General features: G+C 46.4%; 1 protein-coding gene and 1 long non-coding RNA gene across 3 annotated transcripts in view; one reads left to right on the top strand and one right to left on the bottom strand.

The window, feature by feature from the left end:
• The window catches only part of LOC138301943 (uncharacterized), a 34512-nt gene extending 27639 nt beyond the window's left edge, over window positions 1-6873 (bottom strand). Inside the window, exon 1 of the long non-coding RNA XR_011205179.1 lies at window positions 6814-6873. This is a non-coding gene — a long non-coding RNA (uncharacterized lncRNA). The remainder of the gene's footprint in view (window positions 1-6813) is intronic.
• Window positions 6874-7364: 491 nt separating this feature from the next.
• AHCYL1 (adenosylhomocysteinase like 1) overlaps window positions 7365-18418 on the top strand; it is a 266946-nt gene continuing 255892 nt past the window's right edge. The window contains exon 1 of one of the 2 annotated variants that reach the window (XM_069238342.1): window positions 7365-7614. In XM_069238342.1, the coding sequence (XP_069094443.1) occupies window positions 7513-7614 (102 nt within the window). In that variant the 5' untranslated portion in view covers window positions 7365-7512. The remainder of the gene's footprint in view (window positions 7615-18418) is intronic. The other variant, XM_069238340.1, reaches the window with a different exon arrangement.

The following is an 18418-nucleotide window of genomic DNA, read 5'->3' as shown; positions in this document are numbered from 1 at the left end:
GTATTTTTGTCCTTAGGCTGCCAGCCTCTCCTTTCAGGGTCCCAGGAACTGGAAGGGCACCACAGAGCAGAGTAGGGGTCTCTCCAGAGACTCCAGGTGCTGGCAGGAAGAAGTCTTTGCTATCCCTGAGACTTCAACAACAGGAGGCAAGCTCTACATCAAGCCCTTGGAGATTTCTTCTTCAAGATGGAAGGCACACAAAGTCCAGTCTTTGCCCTCTTACTCTGGCAGAAGCAGCACTGCAGGAAAGCTCCACAAAGCACAGTCACAGGCAGGGCAGCACGTTTTCCTCAGCTATCAGCTCTTCTCCAGGCAGAGGTTCCTCTTGGTTCCAGAAGTGTTTCTCAAGTTTGTAAGTTTGGGTGCCCTCTTTATACCCATTTTAGTCTTTGAAGTCACCTTTCTTCAAAGGGGACTCACACCTTCTTGTGAAATCCTGCCTTGCCCAGGCAAGGCCTCAGACACACACCAGGGGGCTGGAGACAGCATTGTCAGAGGCAGGCACAGTCCTTTCAGATGAGAGTGACCACTCCACCCCTCCCTCCTAGCAGAGATAGCTAATCAGGAAATGCAGATCACACCCCAGCTCCCTTTGTGTCACTGTCTGGTGTGAGGTGAAAAACAACCCAACTGTCAAACTGACCCAGACAGGGAATCCACAAACAAGGCAGAGTCACAGAATGGTTTAAGCAAGAAACTGCTCACTTTCTAAAAGTGGCATTTCCACACGCACAATCTTAAAATCAACTTTACTAAAAGATGTATTTTTAAATTGTGAGTTCAGGGATCCCAAACTCCACATGTCCATCTACTCTCTAGGGGAATCTACACTTTAATCATATTTAAAGGTAGCCCCCATATTATCCTATGAGAGAGACAGACCTTGCAACAGTGAAAACGAAATTGGCAGTATTTCACTGGTAGGACATATAAACCACATTACTATATGTCCTACCTTATCCATCCACTGCACCCTGCCCTTGGGGCTACCTAGGGCCTACCTTAGGGGTGCCTTACATGTAAGGAAAGGGAAGGTTTAGACCTGGCAAGTGGGTACACTTGCCAAGTCGAATTTACAGTGTAAAATTACACCTACAGACACTGCAGTGGCAGGTCTGAGACATGATTACAGAGCTACTTATGTGGGTGGCACAACCAGTGCTGCAGGCCCACTAGTAGCATTTGATTTACAGGCCCTGGCACCTCTAGTGCACCTTACTAGGGACTTACTAGTAAATCAAATATGCCAATCATGGATAAACCACTTACATACAATTTAAACCGGAGAGCATATGCACTTTAGCACTGGTTAGCAGTGGTAAAGTGCTCAGAGTTGAAAAGCCAACAGCAACATGTCAGAAAAAAATAGGAGGCAGGAGGCGAAAAAAGACTGGGGATGACCCTGCATAAGCAAAAGTCCAACAGGACAGATCAGAAGAATGATGGCAGAGTAAGAGTACCAATGAAGATCCTCTGGGAAAGTGGTTTGAGACTGAGAAGGGAGGAGTGTATTTTTGCAGTACAGCAAATAGAGTACTTAGTTCATGTGTTAATACCAGGGAGAATCAATCTGAAGGGCAGTCAACTAAAACCATCTCTGAGAGGTAGAAGCCTACCAATAGTAGAGACCATGATGCAACCATGACTCCATAGCACAGCTCAAGAACATGGAATTCAGGGGCTGCTGAATAACTTATAACTCTACTAAAATTTTAATATGGATGGGTGTTAAACATTAAAAATCTTTTGTGAGAACAACAATTAGATTTAAGGGCCGTTGGTGCTGCTGTACTCAACGAACTTCAGATATGACTTATACTCAAGTATTGCCTTGAAGAAGACCCTCTGCCTTTAGGACGAAATATGTTAGCTGTGTTTGTCATTCACATCACAAGTAAGAAAGAAAATTGTCTTGCTCACAACCAGCATTCTTGTATCTAGTTATTTGTGTAACTTCTTAGGAATACATGTGAAATTTGAACATTTCTTTTAGATTGTTTTCTTAGTGCCTACGGAGTGCTTTTCCCACATTTGTTTATTCTAATTTTTTAATATTTAGGTTTTTGTGAAAGGTTAATCTAGGGAGTAGATTAGGGACCCCATGTTTAGCAACAACTTGGAGAGTGGCGTTAAAGTCCACTGCCAGGATACTAAGGGCCTAATTAAGAGTTTGGTGGACAGTTTGGCGGATGGGAAAGCCCGTCTGCCAAACTGCCAACAGGGTCGTCGTCGCTTTCGCGGAGACCACCCTGCCGACGTAATTAAAGGTTTCCCACTAGGATTCCGGACGGAAACCTCGGTTTCCACCCGCCAGCCTAGTGGGAAACAGGCTACAGCATTGTCTCTGGCTTGAAATCGCAATGATGTAGCCCGCATGCTATAGCCCGCGGGGTGCACCAGCACCCTTACAATGTTCACTGTCTGCAAAGCATACTGTGACCGTGCTGGGAAGGGGGGCCTGCACTGCCCCCTCTAAGTTGTGCACCTGTTCTCTGCCAACCTTTTAATGGTGCACTTACCACCATGAAAAGGCCGTCTGGATCATGGAGTTTTAATGTTGCGGTTGGACTGCCACAACAGTGGCAGTCCTGACCACCATCGCAGTGTGGCGCAAAACACTCGGAATGAGGCCCTAAGGCTCTGTGTGAAATTATCAGAGTATGAATTTAAATTGAATATCTACTGGTAGCAACAAAAGAGGAGATTACATGTTGAGGTTAGCTGGTGATTTTGAGGCAAACAGAGAGAGTGACACTTGTGACGAATGGAAATGTTTTGTGGCCCGGATTGTAAAAAGTTGTGTTGTAGGGGCAGTGAGTAAAGACTGCGTTAGACAGCTAGAGGGGGTGGCAACCTAAAAAGCAGTCAGGGCACATACCATGTTGAGGTTGCCTCGGGAGGGGAACTTCTCTAGGAAAATATTGAATTTTGCTAAGGCGAATTTTAAACTTTTAGTGTTAAATGTGTTACTGTACAGGGAGTGCAGAATTATTAGGCAAGTTGTATTTTTGAGGATTAATTTTATTATTGAACAACAACCATGTTCTCAATGAACCCAAAAAACTCATTAATATCAAAGCTGAATATTTTTGGAAGTAGTTTTTAGTTTGTTTTTAGTTTTAGCTATGTTAGGGGGATATCTGTGTGTGCAGGTGACTATTACTGTGCATAATTATTAGGCAACTTAACAAAAAAAAATATATACCCATTTCAATTATTTATTATTACCAGTGAAACCAATATAACATCTCAACATTCACAAATATACATTTCTGACATTCAAAAACAAAACAAAAACAAATCAGTGATCAATATAGCCACCTTTCTTTGCAAGGACACTCAAAAGCCTGCCATCCATGGATTCTGTCAGTGTTTTGATCTGTTCACCATCAACATTGCGTGCAGCAGCAACCACAGCCTCCCAGACACTGTTCAGAGAGGTGTACTGTTTTCCCTCCTTGTAAATCTCACATTTGATGATGGACCACAGGTTCTCAATGTGGTTCAGATCAGGTGAACAAGGAGGCCATGTCATTAGATTTCCTTCTTTTATACCCTTTCTTGCCAGCCACGCTGTGGAGTACTTGGACGCGTGTGATGGAGCATTGTCCTGCATGAAAATCATGTTTTTCTTGAAGGATGCAGACTTCTTCCTGTACCACTGCTTGAAGAAGGTGTCTTCCAGGAACTGGCAGTAGGACTGGGAGTTGAGCTTGACTCCATCCTCAACCCGAAAAGGCCCTACAAGCTCATCTTTGATGATACCAGCCCAAACCAGTACTCCACCTCCACCTTGCTGGCGTCTGAGTCGGACTGGAGCTCTCTGCCCTTTACCAATCCAGCCACGGGCCCATCCATCTGGCCCATCAAGACTCACTCTCATTTCATCAGTCCATAAAACCTTAGAAAAATCAGTCTTGAGATATTTCTTGGCCCAGTCTTGACGTTTCAGCTTGTGTGTCTTGTTCAGTGGTGGTCGTCTTTCAGCCTTTCTTACCTTGGCCATGTCTCTGAGTATTGCACACCTTGTGCTTTTGGGCACTCCAGTGATGTTGCAGCTCTGAAATATGGCCAAACTGGTGGCAAGTGGCATCGTGGCAGCTGCACGCTTGACTTTTCTCAGTTCATGGGCAGTTATTTTGCGCCTTGGTTTTTCCACACGCTTCTTGCGACCCTGTTGACTATTTTGAATGAAACGCTTGATTGTTCAATGATCACGCTTCAGAAGCTTTGCAATTTTAAGAGTGCTGCATCCCTCTGCAAGATATCTCACTATTTTTGACTTTTCTGAGCCTGTCAAGTCCTTCTTTTGACCCATTTTGCCAAAGGAAAGGAAGTTGCCTAATAATTATGCACACCTGATATAGGGTGTTGATGTCATTAGACCACACCCCTTCTCATTACAGAGATGCACATCACCTAATATGCTTAATTGGTAGTAGGCTTTCGAGCCTATACAGCTTGGAGTAAGACAACATGCATAAAGAGGATGATGTGGTCAAAATACTCATTTGCCTAATAATTCTGCACTCCCTGTATATAGGTGACAAGTTGATTCTGCTGAATGCTGTGTGGGGCAGGTTGACAACAGGCATCTAGGTATTAACAGCTGCAGGAAGAGTTTGAAAGAATCATTCTGGTGGCCAGGATTGGACATGGATTTTGAGGTGAAGATTGGGCAATGTGTTGAGTGTGGTGCAGCTGAGATTTGGCTGTTACCTTTGACATCCCAATGTTCATCTATATGTGACAGAATTTACATTATACTGTGTGAATTGCTTACAAGCTAACTGTAAAGTGGTGCACTGGAATTCTACACTTAGGAGCTTTTACTGTAGACTAGTAGTTTAATGTATGTGGTATAGCCATTCTAATTCAAGTAAAATGATTCACCTTGATTTCATATGTTTCCTTCTTATGATATCATTCCATAGAATGTTAGTTTGGGAATGGATGTTTTATTGTTTTTCTCATAGAGAGCCTGAGAAAGTAACTGAAGATGGTACACCGAGAAACAGACAATGTGAAAACCAACCCTCGTCATTATTTGTTGCAAAAGGTGTACAGAATTGTTGCCTTCCATGTTGCAAAAGTTGTACAGATGGATGCCTTCCCATGACAGTCTTGGGAGCTTGTCTGGATGTTGCAGATGCCTGTCATATGATGTGCTATGATTGGACAATGAAATCTTTCGATCCATGTGGCGTTACTAATGGACAAATCATCATTCACTTTGGACTTTAATTTACGGGTTCCAGTTAGTCTTCAGAACAGAGATAATTTGGACTTTGAGTAGAAGAGATCCCTTGGATTTTGAAAGGTGCAAACCGATTTGCCCCTGCCCGGCACTTTCCCAATGCTTGACGATGAGAACTTAGATTTTTTCTGACTCACGTGAAGACTCTTGCCAAGCTTTTGAATTGCAGACACCTTCCTTCCCTTTTTACTTACTTTTTGCCAATCCTAGCTTCATTTTGTCCCAGATGTTGTTTTTCCATATTCTTTTGTGTCCTTTATTTCTTTTTTACTTTTTGTCCCCATGTTTTGTAGCCCAGCACTTGTCAATTAGTGACTTGTTATTTCTAAGGATTCCCTTACTTGACTAGCTAACTTAAATGATTCTTATACTGCCTTCATGTTTAGGACAGTTGGTCAGTTTGTTTTCAGGGCATCAGATTCTTCTCCTATTGTTCTGTGTGACACTTATTGAATGTTTAGCTTGTTTCATGTTAGTTTGCCTAAAGCTTTTCTGCCGTTTGGGCCACCCTATGGTGATAATGTATCTTTATAGTTTGGATTTGAGAATTATTTACATTAACCTGAGTGTAAGCTTGTACTTAACGTCTTTTAATTTTATTTCCAACTTGAATTTTCTTTGTGTGGCCAAACTAGTCATATGTAAATGAAACACTGACTAATTGTGATATTAACTGTAGAGAGCCACTCAGGCTCTCCTATACTTTGTTGCCACCAGGCTCGGGAGGCAGGGCTTTGGCCTCTGAGTTAATAAAATAAACGGACGGCTACCCTCGTGGTCAGTCCGCCATAATAATACCAATGCGTATGATGCTCCTTACCAGGCGCCCCGCAAAGGCGTTTTAAGCACCGCGGTGAGGCCCCGCAGCACTTCTCTACATTAATCTCTCTTACCTCGTGCTATGGTGAAAAGATCTGTCAACCTTATTTACAGCAAACCTGAAATGCTCCAGCAAGTTCTATAGTGAGAGCAGAGAGTTGATGTGGCATGTGGAGGAACCCTCCTACTGGCTCTTAAGAGACATCTGCCCCCATAAACAAAACACTGGCTCTGCGCTTTCTCAACTCTTCCTATGAATTAGCTGGCTTACTCCTACACGTGTGGAAATCAGCAGATTCTAGGGGAGAGGATGTGGTGTAACGGCCAGAGCTGCCGACCTTGGAAGTGGGGACCAGGCTCCAGTGTCCACATGGGTTTAATATCCTGTGATTCTGGGCAAATCCCTTAATCTCACCGTGCCTACCAAAAAAAAGTGTGTGAGTGTACTTGTGTAACGCAACCGGTGCTATTGAAAAGCGCCCCAATACCTTCGGGTCGCGATCGCGCTATACAAAACAGCAAAAAAAATAGCAATTCAACGGTTTCTTTAAATCATACTGACGATCCACTGAAAACAGTGTTATTAATACCCTACGGAATGATACGCAGCCTCTCCGGTCCCCTCACGCCACATCAGAGTAGTTGAGAACATGCGTGCCTTAAATGTAAGCTGCCGCATTACAGAGCTGGTGCAATCACTGCTTTGTCTGCCAGCCCGGCTCGTCCTAGCGGCCTACCTCTCACCCCGGTTAACAGTCTAGTTGTTTTCTCGAAGCAGCCCTCCTTTCCCGCATCCACGCCACGCACTGATGTCAGGGGTTGACGTTGGTTCACGAGGTGTCCCCAGTGCCGCAGCCTGTAGTCAGAGGAGAGAGTGACAGGAGGGGCGGGACCAGTGGTGGAGGGGCGGGACCAGACAAGAAATGGCTACACTATGTTCAGAGGCGGGGCCAGGAGAAAAAGTCAAGGACAAAGGGCGGAACCGAGGCAAGAGGGCGGGGCTAGTTTCGTTGAACTAGACAGAGTATCCGTCATGTGGCTCAAAGAGCTTTTACTATATTTGTGGGAGGCCTTGATGCTAAGGTGTAGGCCAGCAGAATCGTCTGCCTTATTCGAGGTTTCCGGGTCCTGCGATAACAGGCGGACCACTTCTCTAGAAAGAGCTTAGCAGGCCGCGGGAGTGTCGGAGACGTCTGTCCGCAGCAGTGCGGGTGTATATATGAGAGGTGGGGCTTGCGTGAGCGGAGGGGCGGTGTCTGCGTTGGGGGGCGGGCGAGGCCTGCGTTTGGGCGGAGCCAGTGTCAGGGTCAGTGACAGTTGGAGGAGCCCGTGTTAGTGACAGGGAATCGTGCCGCCGGCAGGAAGTAAACCGCAGGTGCCTATTGCCTTCGGACCCTGCTTTATCCCTATCCACGCCACCCACCCTGCGCTCCAGGATGTCGGTCCCCGTCGTTGTCGAGGAGGAGAAACAGACCAAAGAGATGGAGGAGTCTGGGCAGCGCGCCTTCCTGGCTACCGTTACCAAAGCCCCCAAGAAGGTGAGCCTCCAGGAAACAGTATCCCCTAACTGACAGCACGTTTGAACGAACATGCACCTAAGAAGAGGGGTGCCTTTCTCGTACAGAGACCGAGCCCCCAAAGGTGACCCCCCTTTACAGGTATTCAATACCCAATAACTAGAGTACTTTCCACTGTACATATATTTCACACTATTCATGTATTTACACACTTCTTTAATTATTAGAGCAAGAGTCCTTCCTCTGCAGGCCACATGCCTTCCTAGACTCTACGTATGTTCTATCACTGTCCTAGCAAAGTGTGCATTTCTTAGCAGGAGACCCCAGAAAAGCTGAAGTAATCACCCTATAGTATGTGAGAGTACATGGTCAGAAGATGATAAACCATACACAGCAACAAGAAACCTTGGTGTGGTTGTCCAGGCTGCACAGTTTAGTTACAATGCAGACTGATATTGTGTGTTAGAATACAGTCTTGAGGAAGATGAGCAACTTCAATATGGTTCATATACCTTTTATGTGTGTGTGTGTCAGTATGCGTGTGTGAGAGAAAAACACAGATCAAAAAGACAATAACTCCTGTATTTATGTAAGGTAAATAAATGTATTACAAAGCAGCATTAGTTTTAACGTTTCATTAACAAAATCAGTACACCTTCGCAGTTGAATATAGCTAATTGGCAATAAAATCTTACACAGTTATAAAACAGGCAATTTCAATGTATTACATTTTACTGAACTGTTTATACAGAACTGTATAATGTGAGTCTATAGACAAAGATTAGGTTACTGAAATTGTAACTGGTGCTATATATACAACCAAACTACGCTTCAACCAAATGGAGTGTACAGCCGAAAAACTAGTTGCTGCGGGTTGGGAAGAGATCCTGTAATTAGACAAAGTACATAAAGTAAGTCTTGCAACAAATTATCTTCGCAACCCTATTTAGAATGGAGATGTTAAATCTAAATATTACCAAAAACTTTATGTACTTAAAAAAAAAAAAATTTCACTCTACTACTGACCCATTTTTATGTTGCACTTCCAGCAAAAAAAACTACTGTGTTAACAAGGTGCGCCCCTACCCAAAGTAGAGATTGACTATAGTCCCATCCAATAGGCTGTCGAGAGACTAAGGGTTGCTGGCAGTTGGGGTTCTAGTGAGCACTACAGGTCTTTCCACTGGTACCCCTTTAGGAATAATCTACAAACCCTACCAATGTAAAACCTGCCCAATCCCCATAACTGAGATTCTTTGTTTTTTCTTGACACCTTTTGAAACCGGAACAATGTGCATTCCTTAATATTGGTGAACCTGTGATGGTCATAGGGGCCGTGTCCCCCAAACTGACTCACCAGAATATGTTGGCCTCATTTGCTTATGTTGTTTGGGGGAATTCAGAGGAACCCATAGACCTTGCGATGCGAATGGCTGTGTCTCGATCCCAACAATCAGTATAAACACTAACCCAGAACCTCGGTCCTTAGACTGAGTAGGGTGGTTAATGTTGGATCTCCATGTCACATATTTTCAGATGACTTGGTTATCGAGGGTACCAAGTTTATGTTTATGTAAGGACATTGATTTCTTTGTAACCATCAAGAGGGTCTGTGCGCTTCTTCTGCCTTTTTAAGTCCTTGTGCATTGTAATCATAAATATCTGAGCATGTGATACAGCCAATCATATGCAAGAATACTTCAGCGCCTAAAAGCATTCTGAGTCTGTACATTGTGCTCAAAGCTGCTTCTTGTTTAAGTTGTTAAGCTGAACCGGGTTGTGGTACTGCTCGGGACAAGACGCTCATTACACACTTAGCAATTTCTAGGAGCCCATTGCACTGCTAATGTTTTGCAGCTTGAGTGACCCATGATGAACAACTTTTTTAATTCAAACTTCAGTCAAAATCAATTTATTCCCGACGCTTACTACATGCAAAGTCCCTTTTTCAAATAAAGACGTCCAGCTCCTTCATCTTGAAAGCCCTCGTACTTTGTGCTGGGCTGTAATGGGTATCTTGTGAACATGATTTACACGCTGTAGAGTTAGTGTGAGACACTTAGGCCTATTACAAACTACAGTCTAACCATACTCATATAGCATTTCATGCCTAGGAACACTGGTTGTCTATGCTTATGTCAATGCCTATAGTTAATTCTGTTTCTTTTTTGACGTTCTCTGTATTCATTCGTGACATTCAGTCCCTGATAACTTCTCTAACAGGACGTTTGTGCCTGTCTCAAATTTTAAACCTGGTTCTCTCACCTCATAGCCCGTTCTGTAGAATGAGAGTGAAGGCCAGAAATTGATCATACCTTGGAATGTCGTTTTTGCTGGTACAAGTTCCTTTGTACTCCGTGGCCTCGTTTTAGTCTAGAAATGTGCAATCTATGAGATATTTGGAAACAGCTGACCCTTCTTTTTAACTCACGTGGGGATCATGTCTAAATCATCCACACTTCCCAAATGTAGATCCTGCCTTTTGTGCGCTCATTGAGAATTATTTTAACAGTTTCCAATATGCATCCTCTAGTTCACAGTTTAGTCGATCCCTCATCCTGGTTGTAATTAATGTTTTCAGATGAGGGCTGTACGCCTGTAGTGGTAGCTTTGGATTGATTTATCATTCACTCTGGCTGTATTTGCAGACCTTGATTTTCTTTCTGTAATGATTTTCACAATGATTGTGGTGAGAATGTGCTGCAAACTAGAGAGCATCTAACACTGTTGAGATGTTCACTCTCCTCATTTCCTGACCATACAGTGAAACTGCGTTACATGAAAAACCACTGGGCATAAGCAAAAAAGCACCTTACAATTTTTAATTTCCAGTCAGCAGATGAATTTAACTTATTTCAACAATATGCACTTTTACATATTTTTTTCTGAGTGACGTTTGGGGGGCTTTACTCAAGAGCTTTCGTTCAAAGTGTCAGTAATAGTGAACTTTTTTAGAAACACTATTTGTACACCATCCGTAAGTAAACATTTGAAAGGCGGCATTGCGCCATGCTCTTGGTCAAAGTCTTGGCATTTATAATTGCAAGAAGATGGGCTAATTATGGGCCGAGTTGTTATCAATTGAAACAATTTGTACAACATAGACTGTATATTCTAACTTACTAGAAACTGAGCACCTAATACTGGGGAGAAGATGTCGCCTTATGGCTAGAGATGCCAACTTTAAAACTAGCGAACCAGCTACGAGTTCCGACATCGGCGCAACATCCTGTGATTCTGGGCTAGTCACTGAATCTCCTCATGGTTAAAAGAAGAATTAATCTAACCTTGTGTAGTGTAACTGGTGCTCATGTAAAGCAGTCCAACTCTCTTGGGCCGAGTTCGTGCTATATAAAAATGCAAAAATAAAAGAAATAGTAAAGTGCTTTTCTGCAGTCCTGCCAGACTACTCTCCTCTGTAAAGCCATTTACTCATGGACTACATGGAATATAGGTTGGTCAATGTAAAACAGCTGACGCTTGAGACAAGCTGAAACTGAAATGGGAGAAAGACTTGGGAGAATTGTTGAGGAGGAGTGACATGAAGCCGTCATGTATCCCTGAGATGTGGTCGTAAGATTTAGTTTTAGATTAGTGCAATTTAAGGTACTACATAAGGTCTTCTCAGCCAGAACACAAATGCAAATATTCAAACTTTTGACTGCCCATGAAAGGTGGGTAGAAAGGCAGCTTTAAACATGTAATATGACAGTCCCCACAAATAACACAATTCTGGGTAAGGTAATTGAATAAGTGCTCATAGAAGTGGGCACTTCCAGGAACCCACGTCCAAAACCGCATTTTTTGGAACATGTGAAGATGTGGAGGTCACAAGGTGCAAAAAGCTATTCGCCAATATGGTTGCAAAGCTTGTTTTCTACCGTCCCTCAGCCTCAATATTTCACAGTTGTGTGAGTCTTAACCTTTTTCATACACATGTGTGAGAAAGGGAAATATGGTTTTGAGCGATTTGGGAGGTTTGCCTGACCACTTACGAAGATAAAAGTGGTTTGTGCTCAATGTACCATCTTCCTCCAGCAAGCTAAGCTCTATTACAGAAGATAAAAGGATGTTTTTTGGGGAATCATGGCCGTTTGTAGGTTGCTTGCCATTTGCTTTGTGATTTGTAACTCACACTTTCCATTTGCTGGCTTTATTCGTTTTAGGCTGACCAGCTTGAGTTTGTACCTTCCCTTGCCCAAACCTTATTTACAGTATCCTTCCGAGTGCTCCCTTTCTGCGAACAAGCCTGCAAATCTTGTCTTTATTTCGTCACATTTGCTGTGCACTCAAAGATGGAGGTCAGATGTCAGGTTCTGCCTTCAGAGGGCGCTTGTGTACCATTCTTTCTATGACTTCAAAGTGAGGGGATTTATGTGACAATCTTGCTGGATACTGAGGGTAGGAAAGAGTTTTTTTCCTAGCACATGACAACATTTAAATGAACTTTGTAAGTACTTCAGAATTAGGAACACAAATGAAGCACATTTTTTGTTATCTCTGAAGTGTGTTTAAAACAAATACTTTAATATCTTCATAACAAATCGTTACACTAGGTGATGCAATTTCCACACATTTTCGTCTGTGTACTGTATAGTTTTATTAGTAAAATTGAATGTCTGTGCAGATGTAATGGTCATTTCAATTGGAAATGTGTTGTCTGTAATGGAAGTGGGCTGCCACACAATGAATACTTCACACTACGCCACTCTACTCTACTCTGCACCACTCCACTCTACTCTGCACCACTCCACTCTACTCTGCATCACTCCACTTTATGCCACTGCACTCTACATTTTTATTGTTTTGCATTTCAAATCATCTACAGTGTTTAGGCCGGGGTCCCCAGCTTCCAGTAATGACTCAGTGGCGGGTCCATGGATTTCAATAATAATTCAGTGGGGGACCCTTGGTTAATGATAAAGTGTGGGTCCATAGAGTCAAAAGGTTGGGAACCACTGCTGTACGACAATGCACTTTACTCTGTAACATTAAACTCTATGCCCCTGCGTTCTACGCAAATCCACTGAATGACACTCTAATCTACTCTGCACCACTGCACTATATACCACTACACTCTACACCACTTTATGCCATTACACTCTATGCCACACTACTCAACTCCGCTCTTCCCTGCACCACTCCACTCTACACCACTTCACTCTACTCTGAAATCATCTACTCTATGCCACTGCACTCTGCTCCACTCTGCGCCACTCCACTGTATGCAAGTGCACTCTACACCACTCTACTATTAAGCACTGCGCTCTACGCCAGGGCACTCTTACATAACTGCACTCTGTCACTGCACTCTATGCCACTGCACTCTACTTTGCATCACTGTACTCTACACCACTGCTCTCTATGCCACTTTACTCCACTATATACCACTGCACTTTGACACTGTACTCTGCAACACTATACTCTCTGCATCTCTACTCGGCACAACTCCACTTTATGTCACTGCACTCTATGCCACTGCACTCCACAGCACTGTACTGTACTTTGCACCACTCGATGCTACTCTGCACCACTGCACTTTATGCCTCTCAACTCTACTTACACTCTACACCACCTGACTCTACTCTGCGCCACTACCCTCTGCATCACTCAACTCTACGCAACTGCACTCTGCGCAATTCTATTCTGTGCCACTGCACTCTGCACCACTACACTCTACTATTCACCACCTTAATCTTCGCCTCTGCATTCTATGACACTGCACTGTACACTGCTGAATTCAGTGCCTCTGCACTCCATTCCACTGCACTCTATTCCACTGTACCCTGCAAAACTCTACACCAATGCACTCAACACCAGTCCATGCTACTCTATGCCACCCCAGTGTATGCCACCCTATGTGACTCCACACTATGCCACTCCAATACACAACACTCTCTGCCACTCCACTCTTAGCCATTCCACTCTACAATAATTCCATGCCACTCTCCTCTACGCCACTAAATGTTATCCATGCTGAACAGCAGCAGTACTGGTGTACAACATGGATAAAACACATTAGCTAAGCCGATAGCTCTTGCATAGGCAAGACCTATTGTTAAATTTAGAAATCTTACAGCTATTCAGTACCATCCAACATATGTCCAATATGTAAGAAGATTATTTATGACGGAAACCACTGCAAGGGAATCGGGGTAATCTTAAACAGATAAGGAGGCACGTATAAGACATATTTGACCAATAAAATGATTATAAAAGTAATTAGTAAATGTTATTAGTGAACTCAATAGCCTCATTCCAGTTTTTTCCCATAAAGCTAGATCAAGAAATGCCTCAAATAGATACACGTTTGATTTCCAGAAGATTAACACAACAAAAACCTCTGAGTCCCGGTAGCCATTGTGATCATGTGGAAATGTCAATGGAATCTGATTTAGAAGACTTTCGCAAAGGGTTTCAAAATTCTTGACTCTGAAAGTCTGAAAGGTACTTGGTGATTTTTGTGCCTAATCAGAAATGCATGTCAAGACATAGTTACAAAACTGTGTTTCTTAGTTAACATTTTGCTTTTAAAGGCCGAGAGGGTGTGGCCTTACGTAGTTCTGCGTTATCTTATGTAGAATGTATGATTACTGTAAACAAGATACGCCTTTCAAAATGTATCATCAAAATTTGCGTCTCAGAGAAGCACCAGGGGCCATATGTGCGAAAGCTTTTTTACCATAGACACAGAATGGGTAATATCCTTTTGGCTCTAAGTCTTCAGTTACTGAGCATCTCACATCTGATTGCGTACCTAAAACGTTACTGTTTAATGGTTGAGTCCCTGAAGGAGTTGCAAGCCTTTTTGGGTAGTGTTCAAAGTGGCCGTTTTCCCCCTGCCCATTCACCTCCAAGTAAAACCTTTTTTTTGACGATTCGTTATCATCCCTAGCTAACCCGTTCGCTATCTACCTCCCTCACTCCTCCTATCTTCCTATCTCTCTAGCTCCCTATCTCACTATCTAACTCCCCCACTCTCCACCTCCTCCTACCTACCTATCTGTCTATCTATCTATTTCCCTATCTATCGACTTCTCTATCTATTTTCTCTATCTATTTCTCTATCTCTCCCCCCCTCCCGCCACCCCCTCTACTACCTATCTCCCTATCCTCTCACTCTACCTCTCTCCCTCACCCACCTCTACAACCCCCCTCCCCTATCTTCACAACCCTACTCCTATCTCTCTCCCTAATCTCCAAACCTCCTAACACTCACCCTCCTCCACCCTAAACCCCCTCCCCCAGCTCCTCTCACTCTACCTGTCCCCCCCCTCCCTCGCGCTTTCCCGCCGCGACCTCCTGCACGCCCCCGCCCCCCAGCTCCCATTCGCCCCCAGCTGACCCCTCCCCCCCCCTCCTACCTCTTATGGCGGCCGCTGCGCGACTGCGCAGCGGGCGCGCGCAGCGGGCACGCCGCTGGCGCGCCAGAGGCAAGCCCGTCTGCGCCCGTCCGCGCCTGGCCCGCGCCCAGCGCCACGACCCCTGGTCCCCAGCTCCCCCAAGCCCCGCTGATCCGCTACGACCCCACCACCCTCCACGCCCTCAACCCAGGGCGCTCCAAAACCTGCTTCCTAGCTCACCCCAAACGCACCCATGGACCCTTCGCCTGCAACTCCTGCAAACGCATCTTCCACCACGCAACTACCACGACCACAAGCCCACGCGCCATCAACCACCTCAAGTGCATCCTGATCAACGCTCGTTCCGTCCACAAGCACGCCGTTGAACTTTGGGACCTCCTGGACTCCACAGCCCCGGACGTCGCCTTCATCACGGAGACATGGATGAACGCCTCCTCTGCTCCAGACATCGCTACCCGCCATCCCCGAAGGCTACAAGATCTCCAGAAAAGACCGCACCAACCAAGTAGGAGGAGGTGTCGCCATCATCTTCAAAGACTCCATCAGCGTCACCACCTCCACCGAAGACCCCCCCCTCGCCGCTGAACACCTGCATTTTCAGATTCGCACCGACCCAAGGACCACCCTCAGAGGATCCCTCGTCTACCGTCCTCCCGGACCTCGCGCCTCTTTCAGCGACGCCATCGCCGACTTCATCTCCCCGCACGCCCTCGCCTCACCGGACTACATCCTCCTAGGCGACCTCAACTTCCATCTGGAACAAAACAACGACCCCAACACCACCATCCTGCTCGACAACCTCGCCAACCTCGGCCTCAAACAACTGGTGAACACTGCCACCCACATCGCCGGACACACGCTCGACCCTATCTTCTCCGCCAGCAAACACGTCTTCTTCAGCCACACCTCTGCCCTACACTGGACCGACCACAGCTGCGTCCACTTCACATTCCGACGCGAGACCTCCCACCTCCGCACTCAACCCATCCCTCATCGACAGTGGAACAAGATCCCTGAAGAGCAACTCTTCTCCGCTCTCGCCGCCAACCAACCCACCCTCACCACCGACCCCAACGACGCAGCTCTCAACCTCACAAACTGGATCTCCAACTGCGCTGACAACCTTGCTCCCCTCAAACGCACGCATCGACAGACCAACACCAAAAAACCTCTCTGGTTCTCTGACACCCTCAAAGAATCAAAGAAAACTTGTCGTGCCCTTGAGAAGGCCTGGCGCAAGGACCACACCGCTGACAACATGACCGCCCTCAAGAACGCTACACGCGAACACCACCACCTGATCCGCACTGCCAAAAGGAACTTTTTCACCGACAGACTAGACAAAAACAGCCACAACAGCAGAGAACTCTTCAGCATCGTCAAAGAGTTCTCCAACCCCAGCGCCAGCGCCAACGCCGTCACGCCCTCACAGGATTTGTGCGAATCCCTCGCCACTTTCTTCCATCGCAAGATCAGCGACCTCCACGACAGCTTCGGACACCAGACCCAACCATACACCACTGAACCCGCTTCCCCGGACATCACCCTCAACAACTGGACCCACATCAACACGGAAGAAACCAAATCCATCATGAACTCTATCCACTCCGGCGCCCCTTCGGACCCCTGCCCGCACTTCATCTTTAACAAAGCCGACGACATCATCGCCCCGCACCTCCAGACCGTCATCAACTCTTCTTTTTCTTCTGCTACCTTCCCCGAATGCTGGAAGCACGCTGAAGTCAACGCCCTACTAAAGAAACCTACGGCTGACCCAAGCGACCTGAAAAACTTCCGCCCCATCTCTCTTCTACCTTTCCCAGCCAAGGTAATAGAAAAGACCGTCAACAAACAGCTGACCACCTTCCTGGAAGACAACAACCTGCTCGACCCTTCACAAACCGGATTCCGAACCAACCACAGCACGGAAACCGCCCTCATCTCAGTCACAGACGACATCAGAACCCTGATGGACAACGGTGAAACAGTCGCCCTCATTCTCCTCGACCTCTCGGCTGCCTTTGACACCGTCTGTCACCGCACCCTAATCACCCGCCTACGCTCCACCGGGATCCAAGGCCAGGCCCTGGACTGGATCGCCTCCTTCCTCGCTAACCGCTCCCAAAGAGTTTACCTCCCTCCGTTTCGCTCAGAACCCACCAAGATCATCTGCGGCGTACCTCAAGGCTCATCGCTCAGCCCGACACTCTTCAATGTCTACATGAGCCCCCTCGCCGACATCGTACGCAAGCACGACATCATCATCACCTCCTACGCCGACGACACCCAACTTGTACTCTCCCTCACCAAGGACCCCGCCAGCGCCAAGACCAACCTACAAGAGGGTATGAAGGACGTCGCAGATTGGATGAGGCTCAGCCGCCTAAAGCTGAACTCTGAAAAAACGGAAGTCCTCATCCTCGGCAACACCCCGTCCGCCTGGGACGACTCCTGGTGGCCCACGGCCCTCGGCACCGCACCGACCCCCGCAGACCACGCCCGCAACCTCGGCTTCATCTTGGACCCTCTTCTCACCATGACCAAGCAAGTCAACGCCGTGTCCTCCGCCTGCTTCCTCACTCTCCGCATGCTCCGTAAGATCTTCCGCTAGATCCCCGCCGACACCAGAAAAACCGTGACCCACGCCCTCGTCACGAGCCGCCTGGACTACGGCAACACCCTCTACGCCGGGACCACAGCCAAACTCCAAAACCGCCTGCAACGCATCCAAAACGCCTCGGCCCGCCTCATCCTCGACGTACCCCGCAACAGCCACATCTCCGCACACCTGAGACACCTGCATTGGCTCCCAGTCAGCAAAAGGATCACCTTCCGTCTTCTCACCCACGCACACAAAGCCCTCCACAACAAGGGACCGGAATACCTCAACAGACGCCTCAGCTTCTACGTCCCCACCCGCCCCCTCCGCTCCGCTGGCCTCGCACTTGCTGCCGTCCCTCGCACCCGCCGCTCCACGGCGGGTGGGAGATCTTTCTCCTTCCTGGCGGCCAAGACCTGGAACTCCCTCCCCACCAGCCTCAGGACCACCCAGGACCACTCCGCTTTCCGGAGACTCCTAAAGACTTGGCTGTTCGATAACCCCCCCTTTCCCCCCTAGCGCCTTGAGACCCGCACGGGTGAGTAGCGCGCTTTATAAATGTTAATGATTTGATTTGATTTGATTTGATCTCTAATGAGTATCTTCATTGCTAATTGATTGCATTAGGGAAAAGCGCACTTCCCTCCTCTTTGTGAGAAATACAATAGACCCCCCACTGCCTCGTCCTTCAGCTTCCATCTCTTGATGTTGCAAAGAAAGGCCCGGGCTGAGTTGGCTTCCACAACCTTAGGCACTCTTTGTGCATTTGAGTCTCTCTGGGCACAACAGTCTGTCCTCTGCGCCTTGTTGAACACATTTCTTCCTCTCAGACCTTGTTGGTCCAGCCCTTTTGATTGTGTCT

Source organism: Pleurodeles waltl, chromosome 6 (genome assembly GCF_031143425.1).
Source record: "Pleurodeles waltl isolate 20211129_DDA chromosome 6, aPleWal1.hap1.20221129, whole genome shotgun sequence".
Lineage (NCBI taxonomy): Eukaryota > Metazoa > Chordata > Amphibia > Caudata > Salamandridae > Pleurodeles > Pleurodeles waltl.
The sequence above is the reverse complement of the archived record's forward strand: the minus strand, read 5'-3'. Positions and strand labels throughout refer to the sequence as shown.